Source organism: Cyclopterus lumpus, chromosome 6, assembly GCF_009769545.1.
Source record: "Cyclopterus lumpus isolate fCycLum1 chromosome 6, fCycLum1.pri, whole genome shotgun sequence".
Taxonomy (NCBI): Eukaryota; Metazoa; Chordata; class Actinopteri; order Perciformes; family Cyclopteridae; genus Cyclopterus; species Cyclopterus lumpus.
The window spans coordinates 6,174,294-6,192,792 of NC_046971.1; the positions used below are offsets into that span (position 1 = coordinate 6,174,294).

The 18,499-nt window shown below is 44.3% G+C and overlaps 2 protein-coding genes across 4 annotated transcripts; one reads left to right on the forward strand and one right to left on the reverse strand.

Annotated features, from left to right (window-relative positions):
* Positions 1–5,023: 5,023 nt before the first annotated feature.
* LOC117732742 lies at positions 5,024–9,759 on the reverse strand. 2 transcript variants are annotated; one of them, XM_034535876.1, is made up of 4 exons: positions 9,202–9,759; positions 7,727–7,844; positions 6,774–6,846; positions 5,024–6,546 (listed from the first exon to the last, which is right to left on the reverse strand). In XM_034535876.1, the coding sequence occupies exon 4, from the start codon at positions 6,458–6,460 to the stop codon at positions 5,510–5,512; it is 951 nt and encodes a 316-aa protein (XP_034391767.1). In that variant the 5' UTR covers positions 6,461–6,546; positions 6,774–6,846; positions 7,727–7,844; positions 9,202–9,759; the 3' UTR covers positions 5,024–5,509. The 2 variants fall into 2 exon arrangements, with proteins under 2 accessions (XP_034391767.1, XP_034391766.1); XM_034535875.1 differs by having other exon boundaries at positions 9,050–9,759.
* On the forward strand, positions 9,678–17,117 carry LOC117732739 (uncharacterized oxidoreductase YjmC-like). Of its 2 annotated transcripts, none has more exons than XM_034535873.1 (11): positions 9,678–10,019; positions 12,932–13,080; positions 13,483–13,671; positions 13,871–13,932; positions 14,070–14,123; positions 14,223–14,321; positions 14,549–14,684; positions 15,084–15,202; positions 15,717–15,812; positions 15,950–16,060; positions 16,513–17,117. In XM_034535873.1, exons 1-11 carry the CDS (start codon positions 10,012–10,014, stop codon positions 16,576–16,578), a joined length of 1,089 nt encoding a protein of 362 aa, XP_034391764.1. In that variant the 5' UTR covers positions 9,678–10,011; the 3' UTR covers positions 16,579–17,117. The 2 variants fall into 2 exon arrangements, with proteins under 2 accessions (XP_034391764.1, XP_034391763.1); XM_034535872.1 differs by lacking the exon at positions 9,678–10,019 and adding an exon at positions 10,525–12,351.
* The last annotated feature ends 1,382 nt before the right edge of the window (positions 17,118–18,499 follow it).

The window sequence follows — 18,499 nt, forward strand, 5'->3', positions numbered from 1 at the left end:
GACCTCCCATCATATTAGCAGCCTCTCCTTTGCTCGCAACTTTATATATACGCACGCAAATCACAGCCTGTAGCTTCCAACTTGCTATTTTCCTCCTGTGGTCGGAGACAAATGTTTTGCAGATGTCTGAGAGGAGAATTACAGAGTAGGAGCTGGCAATGCAGAGGGACGGGGCGCTAACTTCTCGCTGCTCCTTTTGGGAGCTGTTCGCTACAGCTGAGGCCCGGGGAGGGGAGGGGGAGAGGAGGGGGACGACGACGACACGAGTCAGGTTCAACACACCTTCACACCTTCACTAAAGCATGTCTAACCATACCATAACTTAAACTTAATCAGGAAAAGGAGTTTTATCAAATGGATTAGGGCAGTTAGTTCACTTTTGGTCAAATGAAGCACAATGTCCATGACATTAATGATAAGTAAACAATCAACATCCCGAACATGATGAAATTTGAAATAACACGTTTATATATATATATATATATATATATATATATATATATATATATATATAAACATATATATAAGGATATATATGTATAAATATATATATACACACACATATATATATATATATATATATATATATATATATATATATACATATATACATATATATATATTTCCTTTGAGCTGCAGTGTGTAGGATCTGGCGCCATCTAGCGGTGAGGTTGCAGATTTCAACCAACTGCAACTTCTCCTGCCTCAAGCATGTAGGAGAACTACAGTGGTCGACGTTAAAACGCTAATGGTGCTATTCACGACTAACTAAAACACAATGATTCTTAATTCTTAATTCTTTTAAAAAATATATATATATTACATTCAATTTCTGCCAAAAGATCCTCCGAAATGCTGCCGGCTGTTCGTTTAATTTCTTTCATTCTAACACAAACCAAATCTTGTCTCAAACATTTGGTCAAATGTCCCTTTCCATCTTTCTGACACTTGGTTGTTATTAATATAATAGTAATGAAACCAGGGGAAAGTACATTTCTGATCTAATTACAAAAAACTAACAATCAACAACCCTGATGAATAGCAGCCCAACCCTGATGAATAGCAGCCCACGGATTGTAGCCACCTTGCCCGGACAAGGGAAACCGGGGCACCCTCCCGGAGCCAGACCCAGGAGGGGAGCTCGTCGGCGAGCGTCTGGTGGCCGGGCTTTCGCCCATGGGGCCCGGTCGGGCTCAGCCCGAAAGAACAACATGGAGCAGCTGTCACCCTGTGGACCCACCACCCGCAGGGTGAATTATCGGGGTCGGGTGCTATGTAGACCGGGCGGCGGGAGACCTGGGCGGGCCGATCGCCGGCAGCATAGACTAGCTCTAGGGACGTGGAACGTCACCTCACTAGCGGGGAAAGAGCCGGAGCTGGTGCAGGAGGTGGAGCGGTACCAGCTAGATATAGTTGGGCTCACCTCCACGCACAGCATGGGCTCTGGAACCAAGCTCCTGGAGAAGGGTTGGACTTTGTCCTTTTCTGGAGTTGCCCAGGGTGAGAGGCGCCGGGCGGGAGTGGGGATACTCACGAGCCCCCGGCTGAGCGCCGCTGTGTTGGAGTTTTCCCCGGGGAACGAGAGGGTCGCCTCCCTGCGCCTACGGGTTGCGGGGAGTAAGGCTCTGACTGTTGTTTGTGCTTATGCACCGAACAGCATTTCGGAGTATCCGGCCTTCTTGGAGTCGGTGGGAGGGGTCCTGGAAAGGGCGCCGCCTGCCGACTCCATAGTTCTCCTGGGAGACTTCAACGCTCACGTGGGCAATGACAGAGAAACCTGGCGGGGCGTGATTGGGAGGAACGGCTTGCCCGATCTGAACCCGAATGGTGTTTTGTTGTTGGACTTCTGTGCTAGCCACAGTTTAACGAACACCATGTTCGAACATAAGGTGGCTCATAAGTGTACCTGGTACCAGAACACCTTAGGCCGGAGATCAATGATCGACTTTGTAATCGTATCATCTGATCTGCGGCCGTATGTCTTGGACACTCGGGTGAAGAGAGGAGCAGAGCTGTCAACTGATCACCACCTGGTGGTGAGTTGGATCAGATGGCGGGGGACTCGGCTAGAGAGACCTGGCAAGCCCAAACGTGTAGTGAGGGTGAACTGGGAACGTCTGGCAGAGGATCCTGTCCGGGAGGTCTTCAACTCCCACCTCCGGAAGAACTTCTCACAAATCCCGAGGGAGGCTGGGGACATGGAATCCGAGTGGACCTTGTTCAAAGCCTCTATTGTGGACGCGGCTGCTCGGGGCTGTGGCCGGAAGGTCATCGGTGCCTGTCGTGGCGGCAACCCTAGAACCCGGTGGTGGACACCGGGGGTGAGGGTAGCCGTCAAACTGAAGAAGGAGGCCTTTCGGGCCTGGCTGGCCCAGGGGTCTCCTGAAGCAGCTGACGGGTACCGGCGGGCCAAAAGGGCTGCAGCGACGATGGTCGCGGAGGCTAAAACTCGGGCATGGGAGGAGTTCGGGGAGGCCATGGAGAAGGACTTTCGGTTGGCCTCAAGGAAGTTCTGGCAAACCATCCGACGGCTCAGGAAGGGAAAGCAGGGTCTACCCCAGGCTGTTCTCAGCAGGGGGGGGGAACTGCTGACCCGGACTGGGGACATCGTCGGGCGGTGGAAAGAGCACTTTGAGGAACTCCTAAACGCGGCCAACATGTCCCCCGGAGAGGGGGCAGCGCCGGAAGACTTTGGGGTGGATTCACCCATATCCCTGGCAGAGGTCGCTAAGGTAGTCAAAAAGCTCCTTGGTGGCAAGGCGCCAGGGGTGGATGAGATCCGCCCTGAGATGCTGAAAGCGCTGGACATTGTTGGGCTGTCTTGGTTGACACGCCTTTTCAGTGTCGCATGGGGGTCGGGAACAGTGCCCATGGACTGGCAGACCGGGGTGGTGGTTCCCATCTTCAAGAAGGGGGACCGGAGAGTGTGCTCGAACTATCGTGGTATCACACTGCTCAGCCTCCCGGGAAAAGCTTATGCCAGGGTGCTGGAGAGGAGGCTCCGACCGCTTGTCGAACCTCAGATTCAGGACGAACAGTGCGGATTCCGTCCCGGTCGTGGAACAGTGGACCAGCTCTTTACCCTCGCAAGATTACTGGAGGGGTCCTGGGAGTTTGCCCAACCAGTTTACATGTGCTTTGTAGACCTGGAGAAGGCTTTCGACCGGGTCCCTCGGGGGTTTTTGTGGGGGGTGCTGCGGGAGTATGGGGTGCCGGACCCGTTGGCACGGGCCATCCGGTCTCTGTATGCCTGCAGTAGGAGCTGTGTTCGTCTCCTCGGTAGTAAGTCAGACACGTTCCCGGTGGGTGTTGGCCTCCGCCAGGGCTGCCCTTTATCACCGGTCCTGTTCGTGACCTTCATGGACAGGATATCTAGGCGCAGCCAGGGGGCGGAGAGGATCCGGTTCGGGAGTCTCGGGATCGCCTCTCTGCTGTTTGCGGATGATGTGGTCCTGTTTGCCTCCTCGGACCGTGACCTCCAGCATTCACTAGGGCGTTTTGCAGCCGAGTGCGAAGCGGCAGGGATGAGAGTTAGCACCTCCAAATCTGAGGCCATGGTGCTCTGCCGGAAACCGGCGGATTGCTCCCTCCAGGTGGGGGCAAACTGCCTACCCCAAGCGAAGGAGTTCAAGTATCTCGGGGTCTTGTTCACGAGTGAGGGTAAGGTGGAGCGGGAGATCGATAGGCGGATCGGTGCGGCTGCAGCAGTAAAACAGGCGCTGTACCGGTCCGTCTTGGTGAAGAGGGAGCTGAGCCGGAAGGCAAAGCTCTCCATTTACTGGTCGGTCTACGTTCCAACCCTCACCTATGGTCACGAACTCTGGGTCGTGACCGAAAGAACGAGATCTCGGATACAAGCGGCCGAAATGAGCTTCCTCCGTAGGGTGGCCGGGCTCAGCCTTAGAGATAGGGTAAGGAGCTCGGACATCAGGGGGGAGCTTGGAGTCGAGTCGCTGCTCCTTCGTGTCGAAAGGAGTCAGCTGAGGTGGTTCGGGCATCTAGTTAGGATGCCTCCTGGACGCCTCCCATTAGAGGTTTTCCGGGCACGTCCAACTGGTAGGAGGCCCCGGGGAAGACCGAGGACACGCTGGAGGGATTATATCTCCCGGCTGGCCTTGGAACGCCTCGGGATCCCCCAGAATGAGCTGGAAAGTGCTGCGGGTGAGAGGGAAGCCTGGGTCGGCCTGCTGAACCTGCTGCCACCGCGACCCGACCCCGGATAAGCGGGTGATAATGGATGGATGGATGGATAACAATCAACAAGATGATAACCAGCCATAAACCCAAGCGAAAGCATAAAAGCGCCCCTGGTGGCTGCAGATTGTATTGCACCACAGCAAGACTGTGTGCACACAAGATGGAGCCAGAGGAGAGCTCTCTGAGTATCCGGCGGGTTCATTAATGTGCTCAGTTAATTCCACGGGCGTCTACATTTTAGACTTTGACATTTCCTATGAAAAGAAGTAAATGTTGTACCTAAATGTGCGGCATTACGACAAAGTTCACAGGGGTCCCCAAAGATATATGAATGCAGGGATAATGTGAGACATTTTTCCCATTTGCTCCCCTCTAGGCGAGCTAAAATGATATATCAGTAAAATGTACACATTTTCCATTAATTCAGGATGTTTCCTAGCAATGTAAATGATTAGAATGTCTTCAGGACAAAGGACAGTGAAAATATGATTGTTTTTAAAAAAAGTGGTCTTGTGTCTCACTTTACCCCATCTTAGGGGTAAAGTGAGACAGACCAGAGAAATCAAGGAGGTAAACTGATCCACTTACTTTTTCCACTTTAAAACTACCATAGCAACACATGTTGTAACAGTTAGAATCCTGACAGCTAGATTGACAACCACACGTTCCAAAACTAATATCGGACTAGTAACAGAATCATGGGGATTAGTCAAGTAAGCACTTGTTTTTTAACACTTGAAAGTAACTCCGAAAAAAAATCATATAAAACATAATATAATTTAAAATGTTTTTATTAGCATTCAAATGACAGATATAACCAGTTAGATTAGAACACAGTCATGGGACCATAATGAGAACCAGCTAGAACAGCCTGGGACTCAGAACACAAGACTAGACCCACCTGGATTAGAACATCAGCCTCATACTCTATAACAAGGCCTACTCTACTTTCCAGCCCTGAAGGTTACAGGGAAAGAGTTGCTCTCTCTCCGTGTGGTTCCTCCAGGCCTATTAGGTTGAGGCAGCTTCTTCACCACATCACCTTTAGGAACATGTGCCACCTCACTTTCCTTTATAGCAAACGCGGGTCTCTCCAAACTCTTTCTTGTTTCCCTGGATTCTTCTGAGGAATTGTGTAAGAACTTCGTCATCCTCAACTTTCTCAACCATGCCAATGTAACGGAGACTCCTGTGTTTGGTTGCAAAGTTAACTGGGACAAAGTCACCCACGGACAGATCTGTGTTTCCAGGATCACTTCTCTCATCCTCAGAGCTCTCTTTGTCAAACTCATCATCAAGTGGGACAGGGACATCACTCTCCTCTTTCTTTTTGGGTGCTTTCCTTTTCTGGTTTTCCCTTTTCTTTGCTATTTTGCTTTTTCCCTGCCAGTTTCTTTTGTCTCTCTTCATAAGCCTTTTCTATTGTCTGCTTCTCAGGAGTATTAGTAACGATGGCTGTCTTCACACGCTTTCTTTTGGTTTGTGCTCTGGGGGGACATTTGGGAAGTGGTAGGATTTCACGAGGAGACACATATCCAGGTCGGCTGGGAACACGTGGCACATCTGAGTCAGCTGGCGAGGCACATCCATGTGGACCATGCGCAGTGGGTGGATCTGCATCAGCGAGTGGATCATCTGCAGCAGGTGGTTCATCTGCAGGGAGTGGACCATCTGGATCATCTGAAGTGGATGGACCAGTGGATGCAGGCTGCAGCTCAGGATTTGGCCGGTCGGACACCATGGATGGTGCAAACGCTTCCTCAGGGAAAATATCTTGGTTATATGGGAAAATCCCAGTGGACTTGAATCCAGAAGTGATATTCCGTGGTGTCACTGCTGAAAAGAAGGCCTCATTCACAAGTCCTGCAATCTGGTAAATGGAGACTGTTTTGCCAGGGTTAGATCTCATCCACCCATCAAGAGCTCGGCTGTATAGGGACTCGAACGGGCCATACACGGTCACGTCGAGAGGCTGCATGCGATGGGATGTGTGGGGTGGAAGGGTGAAAAGAACAATACCGTTGCTCTTTGCTTTTTCTACTGCCTTGAGTGAGATGTGAGCTTTAAGATTATCAAGGATTAGCAGCATGGGATGGTCAGGAGTGCACTTAGTGTGCTGTATCAAGTGATCAAGGAACTCAGGCCAGGTGTCTTCATTCATCCATCCCGTTCTGGTGGAGGCACCTTTGGCTCCTGGAGGTGCTCCGATCATGAAGTGGTCCTTAAACCTAACTCTGGGGAAGATAAACATGGGAGGCAGCATTCACTGCACACACCACAGTCACCAGTTCTCCTCTCTCAGCCGATGTGATAGAACCAACTTGCTTTTTTTCCTTTCTCTGTCACAACCTGAATCAAATAGAAAGTTTAGAATCAATGGCATGTGTAATCAGTAGGCTACTATTGGTCTAAAGGTACATTGTATTTCGATTCAGTCCATTCATTTTTTTCCAGTTCACAGGTTCACAACATTACTAATAGCATTAGTTTCAGCATTCTGCCAATAGCTAGCTGGTCATTATCACAAGCCACTCAGTATCAGTCTGGTGCTCTCTAGTGTATCACGTGTAGCTTACCTGCCGTGGCTTTTGTACTGTAAAGACACCTGTTTCATCCACATTGTGAATCATGTGTGGAGGGAATGTGTGCCTGTTAAAGAAGAGAGGCAAGGGAAAAAACCTTATCAGAATCAAAACCAAATCTTACAGGTAAAGCCTTTTCAAAGAACTCCCCCACTGTAGTTTTATTGAAGGCTGTAGCCCTTCCCAGGGATGTTGCCTCCGGAGTACGGACAGAGAGATGGCGACGTGCTAGGAAGCTGCCAAACCACTCTTCTCCTAAAGAGTAGAGAATTTATTATTATAAGATTTAGCTTTGTGGCAATATCAGTTAACCTACAGAATCATGTGATCTCTTGCACACCCTAGCCTACCTGCACATTGTTTCTCTGTCCAATTGGCAGGGACAGGGATATTGTTTTTCTCTGCGTATTCAAATGCCAGTTCTCTTTGCCTCAGCTACTGCACCCCAGGCTACTGGTTTTACTTCCCCTTTCTCTGTTTTCTTTATGAATCTTTGGAGGGTTGTCTTGTTAATATTTCTATCCCTTCCAGCTTTTCTTAAGGACTTCTTTCCTTGCATGACCTCAGCGGCTGCACTCTCCATCTCTGCGAGGGGTGTTTGGCCCCAGGTTGTCTTCCTGGTGTAGTTTCTTGGCATGATGGCTTTTCTACAATGTTTATGACATTAAAAATAAAACATATGTAATGTAATATTACACTAAAATAGGTTTAAGACTAAACTTAACTGGTGCTTCACTATTTTAGAAAAAAACACATCTCTTAGCAATTCAGGCTAATCTTCAGCTAGCATCAATCACATGGTTTTATGTTGGAAGTTCATCAACATGTATGATATAAGTTTTTCTACCTGAATCAATTTGCTTTGACACAACAGTTGATTTAGTTCACAGCAAGAAAATTTACTTTTACATGCAAAAAACACATTTTTGTGAAAAAAACATACTTACCACAGCACCAGCACCAACTTCTCCTTCATGGCAAGGGTGGAATGGGAGGGGCTTGAAAACATAATGGTCACATGACCACAAATGTGTTCCGTTGCCTAGATACAAATTTCATGGTAATCTGGTCAGTTGGAAAAAATACAGACCTGGTCAGTTGGAAAAAATACAGACCTGCATGTAAACAGTAAACACGTGAGTTTTTCGACTTAAATACACACACACACACACACACACACACACACACACACACACACTAGTCCACATAATAGTATCAAATTAAGTCCTTTGTTTCAAAAATGGATGTTTAAATATGCTGGTAATTACATCAGTGGATGATTCATTGTCCCGGTATAGTTTTATATAATGTATATCCGGTAGGTGCTACCCATTTAAATGCCACATAAATGGAGGCCAATAATCATCTTCTGCAGCAACAACCGGGGAACATAAAACTCCTCGGAGCAGAAAATAGGAACCACGAGCTGCATATTTAATTAGCGGAGGTACACATTATTAGTATTATTAGTCAGTATCGAGCCATAGAGACGTGAAATACAGCCAAGCTCAAATGGGAAACGCACACCTATACACATCCTCGGATGAGCGGTTGTTGAAATACGCAAGGACAAACTCACATGCATCTAAAAATCAAGAAATGTCAGTCAGTATATGAGTGAAATGTTATTTCTTCTGATAATGGGTGCGTACTATAATAGTTTAACTTTCTCGTTTAATAACTTAAGGTAATAGTTACTTTGCAGATTCAAATTAATGACACTGAATGAGATCAAAAATGCTATTGTGTAGTATTATAGTTTAAAATAACACGTAACACACTGCCTAATGCATATATGATATATAAAGTAACTAAAATGAACTCATGCCTTTCCCAGCTGCAACATCAAAGTGTCGTGTATTAATAACTATAATCCAGTAATTAACACGTAATATTCTAAAATGGACCCTTCTGCACTTTTACTTTGGACCTCTTACAGTATGGTATTTATACAGTATAGTATTGCTACTTTTAAGTAAAAGATTTGAGCACTTATTCCACTACTGGTGTATCATTAGTTTTCTGCAAGTCTCCAGGCAGCAGAATTTAGAAAATAAGTAAGGAAATAAGGTACGGGGGAAATGCTAATAGTAAACAACAACAACACATAAGAAATATAAGCATACATGACTGAAAGGTAACTCTTTGTGAACACGTCTCTATGTTTGGTGTTCAGTTCCAGGCTTGATTCAACCCATGTGTGTGTGTGTGTGTGTGTGTGTGTGTGTGTGTGTGTGTGTGTCCCTTTCCCCTGCCTGCCTCTTACATACCTGGCCACACCTCAGCCTGAAGCCATGCTCACATTGGTTACAACAAGCACCAGAGACGTTGGGGGACAGTACACAAGCTCAACAGGTAGTAACACAAACAACAACAACCCCCTTCACTCGCTCTGCCAATCCCAAGTATGTGTCCCACCCACCCCCATAGGTAGCCAGGATGATTGACAGGATTCACAGCTACACAGGTCAACAATCTTCTTTTCGAGAACAACTTCTTCCTGTAAACACAATATCACTTATAACACAACAGGTAAACATTACAGTCCGTTACAGTATCATTGGCTGAAACTATTCACCAACAGAGGCAAAGTTGTATTAGATATACATTTTTTTTCTTACATATTCTGCAGCACATATTTGTTCTTCTTGTTTACAAAAAAGGTCCTAGGATAGGATGCAGGTATATTTAAGGTAAATCCTTATTATTATCAATTATTTATAAAGAATTATCTGGGAATGAGTGTTCCTAGTGGTTTTATATAAATAAAAAATAATAATAAGCAGGGAATTGCCTCTTGATGATGCACAGTAGGCCTATGTCGTCCTCGTGTGAATATTCCGGTTGGTATTTTGGTCCGTGGGGGTCAATAACCGCGAGGACGTGCGCGTGCGAGCCGAGGACGGGCCACCTATCGCGGCTCCCACTCGAGCGTCAACATGCACGTCCGCAGCCTCTCGACCTCGCCTCTCAGGCAGGTCCTGCGTGACGGGCGACGCCTCTACCTCCAACCCGCCCACGGACACACACACATTGTAACTAGCTTTTCAAAACCGACGGGGCGTTTCCTAAACTTCTTTCATTTCTTTTTTTTTGTTGCAGGGTTTTTTTTTGAGGAGGAAGTTGTCCGCGTTGTCTCCGCAGATCATCGACAGCAGCAGAGCACCAGGAGAACCAGGAGAACCAGGAGAACCACCGCCGACCTGAAGCAGCACACAGCGGGACAGTCAACATGACCAGGTGAGGGGACTCGGAGGGCGAGAAGGTCAACGTGCGCACGAATGAAGGGCGGCGTAACAAAGTAGGTCTCAGGAAAGGACTGTAACACGGTTATTATTACTTCCACAATAAGGTGCATTACGAGTACGTTGACTTTTGCTGTATTTTGACTCGAGTAACTTTTTGAATGCACACTTATAAGCGAGTATTTCCCCCCCCAAGTGTGGTACTGGTACTGAAATACTTCTTCCTACTTGGCCATCACACAAAATCTCATTGCAGATGTTTTTCTTCTAACTTTTGGTCCTCGGGAATGAACTTTTGAAAAGTGGAACGAAAGAAAGTGTGCACAGTTACCTTGAACAGTTTTTACTGGGAACAATGTGTAATTGTTTGACCCCTATTCTGGAGCGGTTTCTGTTTTAACTGTGTGTGTGTGTGTGCTCCTTATCTGATTTAAAATTCAATTTTTTTTTTGTGTCTGTTTCACATGCATACTTTTAACTTTTAAAAGAGCAATGAAAACAATATCAGTTACTTTTGACCTTTTTAGTTATGTGCTTTTTAAAATTGTATTCATGAGTTGAAGACTTCATCAAAGCAGAGTGATGCAGATATTTGCTTCCAAGTCTACTTGTGACTACACTTCAGTTTACATTTTAAAACCAGTGGACTAGTGGTTCCCCCCCTGTGGGCCCGCCCAGTTCATCCCATGGTGTTAAATAAACACTCAACAAGTCAGCATAGTCCGTGCACATCCTTCTGCACACGTTCAGGAGGATTCTCACGTTCCTATCCTCCTTGAGGTTTGTTGCCTCTCACTGTCTTTTGGAGCAGTTGATGAACACATCAAGAGTTACTCGTGGCTCTTCTTCCATTGTTGTTGTTTTGCATGTGTCGACCCCTTTATGGACACATGCAGTATACTTGTAACATGAACCAGTAAAGGAAGCAGCGGCCTCTTTTACCTTCGCTGTTTACTGTTTGCGGCTTCTAAACAAACACTACGGGGCCCTCAGTGTGACCTTGGGACACGCCGACAGTCGCTAATAAGACTGCATACTTCCGCCATGCAGTTCGGGTCAAAGTTTTCTATTCGTCCGTTACTCCTTCCTCATTTCTTCGGACGTTTTATATGAAGTTGTTATTCTTTCTTGCATAAGACGTTGCACAACTTTCCACTGAGACCTCCTCCATACTTGGACGGGCTCCCTTCTGGATTTCATTAGTCCTGGTATGTGTTTCATCCCCTCTCGTCCCAAGTGCAGCCTCCCTGCAGATGTTAGTGCTGTTACCTTTGCGAATGCCAGACACCGCCCAGTAAAGGGTTTGTGTGTCCACACGAGGAGGAGGGCCTGCAGCAGAAGGTCAACGAGGACAGACATAAGTGCATGCTGCTTATTAATAATCCTACACAATGACTTTGAGGTTCCTGCAATAATGTTGTTTCTCATTGACTTCCCTCCATGATACATTAGTACGGTCTTCATTTGGAGCTTTTACCTTCTGCTGAATCTATTTTTGGCAACACCTTAACTATACAGTGACCAGTGGCAAGCGTATTCATAATTTATTGCACACCCTGAGGTGCGGAAGAATCGTTGACTTGCACATGAGTTATTGCTTTATGACCGGCGTCTTTTGTACAGAACGCACTGTTATCTTGGAGAGGAACTGAGAATCATCAGAACGTGAAGCCGATCCAGCTCCTCGAAGAATAAAGGAAACGAGGGAAGTAGAGTAATTGGAAGGACGAGGGAGAAGGAAGGAAGTCAAACGGAATGTTTTCAGCATTGCAGGCTAGCAAACACTCGGATACCTCATCCTTTAAAAATGTGTTATGTCAATAAAAACACGATTTTAAGATCATTCTGTTTTTTGTTTTTTTACATGTCTGGTTCTATTTGTCTTCCGTATGACAATCTCACTGTATCATAGGGGTGATGGCCTATTGGTGTCTTGTGCTGATTGAGGGACAATGTGCTTGTTATTAAGTTGTGCATGTGACAGCTACATTCATATGTTGACCCCTGTGTATGGAAATTGATCTTAGAATTAAAAGGCATGCAAATCAATAATCTTAGTTTCGCTGACCGTTTTAGTTATTACCATGTCTCCGTCAGTGCCCACCCTAAAGATATTCCACACATCTTCCACGCTGTTAAACTGCAAGGCCCTGAGGGTATCTCATGCACGTGACTTCAACTGTGACAGGAAGCAGAGACAGGGACTCCACTGTTTATGGCGTGGGGAGGGGCCTTTTTTTATTTTCCAAAACATCATCTGGTACACGGAGTCCTGCCGGCTCTCATATTTACACAGCTCCGACTTTCCTCGTGAAGTCAACAGCGAGGTAACGTGTTTTAGTTTACAGCATTTCTACCGTCAGAGTGTTTCTGTGTGCAGTAGCAACACACACTTTAGTGTGGTGACCTACATCCTGTATAAGAGTGCCGGTTGCGCAATCGCTGCTGCAACGATGGACTTCACACTAATAGTGTGGGGCTGGCATTCGGTCAAATCCTACAACATGTGGAGCACAAAAAGGAGTTGCCTAACATTAGCGTGGACTCAAACAGATTAATTTTTCTGGCTCTAAATGATCAAAGTCATTTTTTAAATTTCTAACTCCATTAGGACCTGACAGAATAGAAAAGAGACAGCCTATTGTCATACTCATTAACCTACCACAACAACATTTGTTTACACAACACCAACATGATGTTACACTTCTATTATTAACTATCTTTTTTAAACTAAGCGTTACCATCACATTTTGATGTTCCTCAATACTTCCAGCATTAGAAATAGTCTTATTTGTAAAAAAAAAAAAGAAATAAAATAAAATGCATATTTAAGGATATTGTCATCATATTCTGAATCCCCCCCCCCACCCCCCCCCCCCCCCCCCCCCCCCGCCTCCTCCTCTGCAGATGTCTGATTAGCAAGCCGGAGGTGCAGGGCTTCATCGAGAGGTGTATGACGAGCGTGGGCACCAAGTCGCATCATGCCCGCAGCCTGGCCGAGGTGCTGGTGGAGGGAGACCACCGGGGCCACTACAGCCACGGACTCAACAGGATGGGTCAGTGGGGCTCTATTGTCTGCATGTTTGTAGTTTTACAAAAAGTGGCAGCGCAGTTGTAGAGAAGAAACAATGTCATCCGTCATTTACACACTTCCCATTCATTGTTCATGTCAGCAGCCGCGCAATGGAGTCTTTCATAATTCATTTTATATATACCAGGAATTTATTTTGAGAAAGATTGGTCAGACTGTGGTGTGTTTTATTGTGGTGTGTTTTATTCGGTCATGGCATACAATACAATGAGTAAAGCCTGTCTACAATCTAATGTACAACATGTATACGATACTAATATACTAATTAAGTACTGTAGCATGATTTGGATTGTTTTTTTTTGTGTGCATATATTTAACTATTGGTGCTTGCGGTCTTTTTGTGTTTATTTTTTATTTTTTTTGCCAGACATGTATGTGAAGGACATCCAGACCGGAATCTGTGCCAAGGACGGTGAGCCGGTGGTGGAGAAGGAGAGTGCAGGCACGGCTTTGGTTGATGGGAAGAACCTCCTGGGTCCCGTGGTGGGAAACTTCTGCATGCAACTGGCCATTAAGAAGGCAAAAGAAGCTGGCATCGGCTGGGTGGTGGCACACGGTGAGTCCGAGCACGCTGTGATTGGTTGAAGGTGAATGATTAAAGAACCTGCTGCAAGATGCATTTGGTTTGCCTCATATAGCATGAAATCAAATGTAAATATAATTTCATTTAGAGAGGAAAACGTACCGATTTTAAATAAGTTTTTATAGAATATTACTTCACTAATAATAATAATAATAATAGTTTACCGTCTCAGGTTCCAACCATTACGGCATCGCCGGATACTACGCGATGCAAGCTCTGAAGGAAAACATGATTGTGAGCGAAAGTGTTATTCTGCATTTTTTTATTTTTTTTTTATGAATTGAATTGAAACAAAATGCCCTTTTATTAAGAAATAGAGGTAAATGTGCTGTTTCTTCCCTACAAATGTTTTCATAATCTGACCATGACAGGGCATGTCCTTTACCAACACGTCCCCACTGGTGGTTCCCACACGTGGTAAAGAGGTATAAAAAATAATTCTCCAGAATAAAAACTGTACCTTCATGCCGTAAAACAACTTGCTTGTAAAACTGACTCACTGTAAAACAACGTGCTGTTTGCAGTGCACTTTGGGCACCAACCCCATCAGCGTGGCCGCTCCTGCTAAAGACGGAGACAGCTTTGTTCTGGATATGGCCACATCAGCAGTTGCACTTGGAAAGGTAAGACTAGGTTCATGCTGATTAGCCATCGGGGTAATTATGTACATAGAGAACACGATATCAGGAGACATTATTTAGGCCTACGGGGGTTGATCAGGCTGTTTATTTTCGTCTTTTTTTTTGCATTGGCCCTTGGAGCCACTGAACAAATTAAGCATTTAAGAGGCCGGTTAAGAGTTTTGCAAATGGTATTTCCAACTTACGTGTCAATGTTTTCATGTGCACAGGTGGAGCTCCACGAGCGGCGTGGAGACACCATCCCTGAGGGCTGGGGCTGTGACGCTGAGGGCACGCTGACCACCGACCCCAAGAGAGTTCTGAGCGGAGGAGGACTGGTGCCCATCGGCGGAAGTGAAGCCACAGGTCAGAAACCAGCTGATAAAAGTCTGCTCGGGGAGCATTTGTTTCGTACTGTCATTGAAATAAATGTAAGTTATTTTATGTTGAAATACGTTTTTTTTTTAATACAAACACTGCTCTGACTGGCAAGTTGTGTGTGCTGCAAAAAAAAAAAAAAGGCACTTGGTGTTCCACTATTTTTACAGAAATATTTACAAAAAATAAATAAAATAAAACTTCTACAAACTGAAAATCCATAGAAGACGGGAAGTAACAGTAGTCCTGAACAGGGTATGACGATGCACAGTAAGGGAGGGCTCATATCATATATGATACAATAGGTTGCATTCATCCAGTCGCCTCGTGAAATAAATGAAGTGTGTGTGTGTCTGCGTGTGTGTGTGTGTGTGTCGTGGTCCTCAGGAGGGTACAAAGGCTACGGTCTGGGCATGATGGTGGAAGTGTTCTGTGGTATCTTGGCCGGTGCCCAGTACAGCAAACACATCCGCACGTGGAAAGTAACAGACCGCGTTGCAAACCTGGTACGTTATTTAGTTACTCATTTGAGCATATAAAAATAAATAAAGATGTGACCCTTTGTCCCCCTTGTGTTATTGTCTATGAAATGAGAAATGATTTCTCTGTAACTCATAGCTGCATTTGTATATCTAAAGTGGAATATTGTTCCTACGTGCACACACAATACAATGTCGTGTGACCTTTGTTGCTCTGCAGTTTGAAGTTTGGCCAGCCTAAATATAACCCACTGGTCTGATAACGTCCATGTGTTATGTCCCTCTAGTCAAAGTGTCTCCACCAACTTGAGTAGAGCTGCTGACTAAGCAGTTCCTCTACTGATTCAATCAAGTGATTGAATAGACAGTTAACAGAAACACCTGTTAAACAGCCACTGGTATCTCACGGATAAGCACGATCAATGAGGCCGACACAAGCCATGTGAAGTTGCGTCATGGCTCTCTTTACTGTTCTTTACTGTTTGTATTGGGTCAGTTCAGGGTTGTTGTTATTTTTTTTTTTTTTGGGGTGTATTTTCAGGGTCAGTGTTTCGTGGCGATTAACCCGGAGAACTTTGCTCCCGGATTCGGCGACAGGATGTCCGACCTTCTGTCCATCCAGAGAGGGATGGAGCCGGTGAGTAGCTCCTCCTGCTGGAGGAGGAGAAAATATGAAGATGATCGACCAACGATCCACTATACGTCTTATTATTTCTTGAAAGAAAATGAAACGAAGCATGTTAAAAAATGCGTTGGTGCCACCGTTTGTCTCAGGCTGACCCCCAGCACCCAGTGTTGGCTGCTGGAGATCCAGAGAGGATGAACATGAAGACGTGTGAGGGACTGGGCGGGATCCCCTACCACATCAATGTCGTCAACCACATGGTAAGAGCTCCTGAAACATTTAGACACGTTTTGACGTGGCGGACTGTTCATCGGGTCGGACGCGGTCACTTCCTGGTCGGTCGACCTCACAGTAGCAACAAGAAATAACTATGTGTCAAAAGAAAAAGTGTCAAAATGACAAATGTTTTTCTTTACAAATGGGATATATATATATATATATATATTTTAATAAGTGACCTGTAACGATAGTAGAATGTGGAGTTTGAAAACTTCCCTACAATGCTAAGCTAGTTTTAACCCCACCGCTTCAATTTTTTAAGCTAAGCTAAGCTCAGCTAACTGCTGCTCCTGATGCTAACTTTAAATTTACCGAACAGACCATACCACCTCTCCGTGAGGGAACAAGCGCATTTCCCAAAAATCCAACAATTGCTTTGAGGAAAAAGGAAAAAGGATTTAGCTAACTCAATTTTTGCATTTTACTTCCGCAGAACGAATGCGCCAAGAGAGTCGGCGTGAGCCCTCTGCTGCCGTGTGACAACGTCATCTCCAATTAGTCCGTCCGGTCAAGATTGTCCACCGTTGGATAGCGGCAACTTTTCTGTTCCCAGTATCTTGAAGCTATTTGGGAATGCATGATATTAAACCGTGACATTTGTAACACGACGTGGAAAATAGCAACGCATTTTCTTTTCTTTCCCGCACTCTGAAACAAGTTTTTTTTTTACTGTCTGAAGAAACTGCATTCAAATGTTCATTTCCGACAGCCATAATGAGTGCATTCCTTGTCTGAAGCCATTGTAAATCGTAGCTTTACGGTTGATGACTGGATGTGAAGGAGTTAACACAGTTTGAGAGGTGCTGTTAAAAGATAAGTTGTTGTGGTTTCTTGTCATTAGCTGGTGTGTGTATCTCTGCTGTAATTTAGTTACTTTATGACGCACACACTGTTTTCTTTTAGTACTGCACTTTTTTTAAATGACTATGTGTAGGTTTTGCTACTTTTAGGAAGTTAAAATCTCCTTTTTTACTCTCACGTCATCATTAAAACGACATTCGTATGTGCCTTATTCAATAAAAGCCTTATAAACCAAAACTGCCTCACATTGTTTGAATTGTAGCCTATTGCTGTTTTTGTCATGGTTATGCTTCATTTACATGTTTACAGTGCTTTGCAAAAAGTATTTGACTAAAGTATTCCTCTTTTGAGGCATTGCCTGGAATTAAAGTGTTTTTTTTTTATTTGGATTGTATGTAATGAACCTAGGCAAACATTTAAGTGAAATGAAAATAACGTGTTTAAAAAGATTAATTTAAAAAACTGAAAAGTGGTGTGTGCGTTTGTATTCATGCAAAGACAATATTTATTATCCTCTTTCGGCAAATGCTTTTTAAAATTGACAATAATTAGTGATATAAGGTCTACCTTTGTGCAATCTAAGTGACACTTAGATTGCACAAAGGTAGACCTTATTCCACTAATTATGTGACGTCTGAAGGTAACTGGCGGCACCAGATCGCATGTAGGGGTTTCATGGCAAAAAGGAAATAAATAGATATGCACTCACCACTTTTCAGTTTTTTAAATTCTTTTAGAAGTTTTCCTTTCATTTCCTACTACATGAAATCCAGATAAAGATCCATTTATATTCCAGGTTGTAATGCAACACAACTAGTAAAAACACCAAGAGGGGTGAATGCTTTTGTAAGGGACCCTCAGGCATTTAAATCACTAGATGAGGTGAACATCAACATATTAAATGTAATTGATGTGATGGTCTAATATGCAGTTCCAGAAGTAGTTCCCTTCTGTTAATAGTTTTTAATTATGAAGCATGGGCATAAAAACAAGAGCAGATTATTTATCTGTATATATATATATATATTTTTTTTTTTTTAAATAAATATATATATATATTTTAAATATATATATATATTTAATATATTTATTTTATATATATATATATATTTGTCTTTTATATATATATTAAAACATATATATATATATTTTTATATATATTTATGCATCAAGGAAAGTAGCTACAAATCCATGCACTAAGTTAGTTTTGTGATCCATTCCTTCAACAGTTTAAACTGTGTTTAACGCCATCTTTGCCAAACGTCACGTATAACTTTATGTCACAATCAGTGCATCATATCAAGTGCTGGCGTGCAGGTAATTGGTTTATTGTGACAATATTACTTAATGCTCAAGTAAATTATGTAGAGCTCCATCTCATCAAAAAGCCATTACAATAAACACATGGAGGCGGTGTATTGAAACAGTTTGTTAAATTCAACCTTCCTATAAAATCCAAGTCACAGCTCGCATGTCACATCTCTCACCACTAGATGGAGACACAGGATGAGTAAACCTTGAAGCTTCACTCTGCTCATGAATTCCTTTATGAATTGTTATACACATTGCACGTAGTGTGTGATGTTAGCATGGTTGCTGGATTGCTTAATCTTGACAGG

Coding starts and splice junctions, on each gene's coding strand:
- LOC117732739 (XM_034535872.1), top strand. CDS start 12,188: ATGCACGTGACTTCAACTGTGACAGGAAGCAGAGACAGGGACTCCACT. Junction 13,081..13,482: donor CCACGGACTCAACAGGATGG/GTCAGTGGGGCT, acceptor TTTTTTTGCCAG/ACATGTATGTGAAGGACATC. Junction 15,203..15,716: donor CAGACCGCGTTGCAAACCTG/GTACGTTATTTA, acceptor GTGTATTTTCAG/GGTCAGTGTTTCGTGGCGAT.
- LOC117732742 (XM_034535876.1), bottom strand. CDS start 6,460: ATGCTGCCTCCCATGTTTATCTTCCCCAGAGTTAGGTTTAAGGACCAC.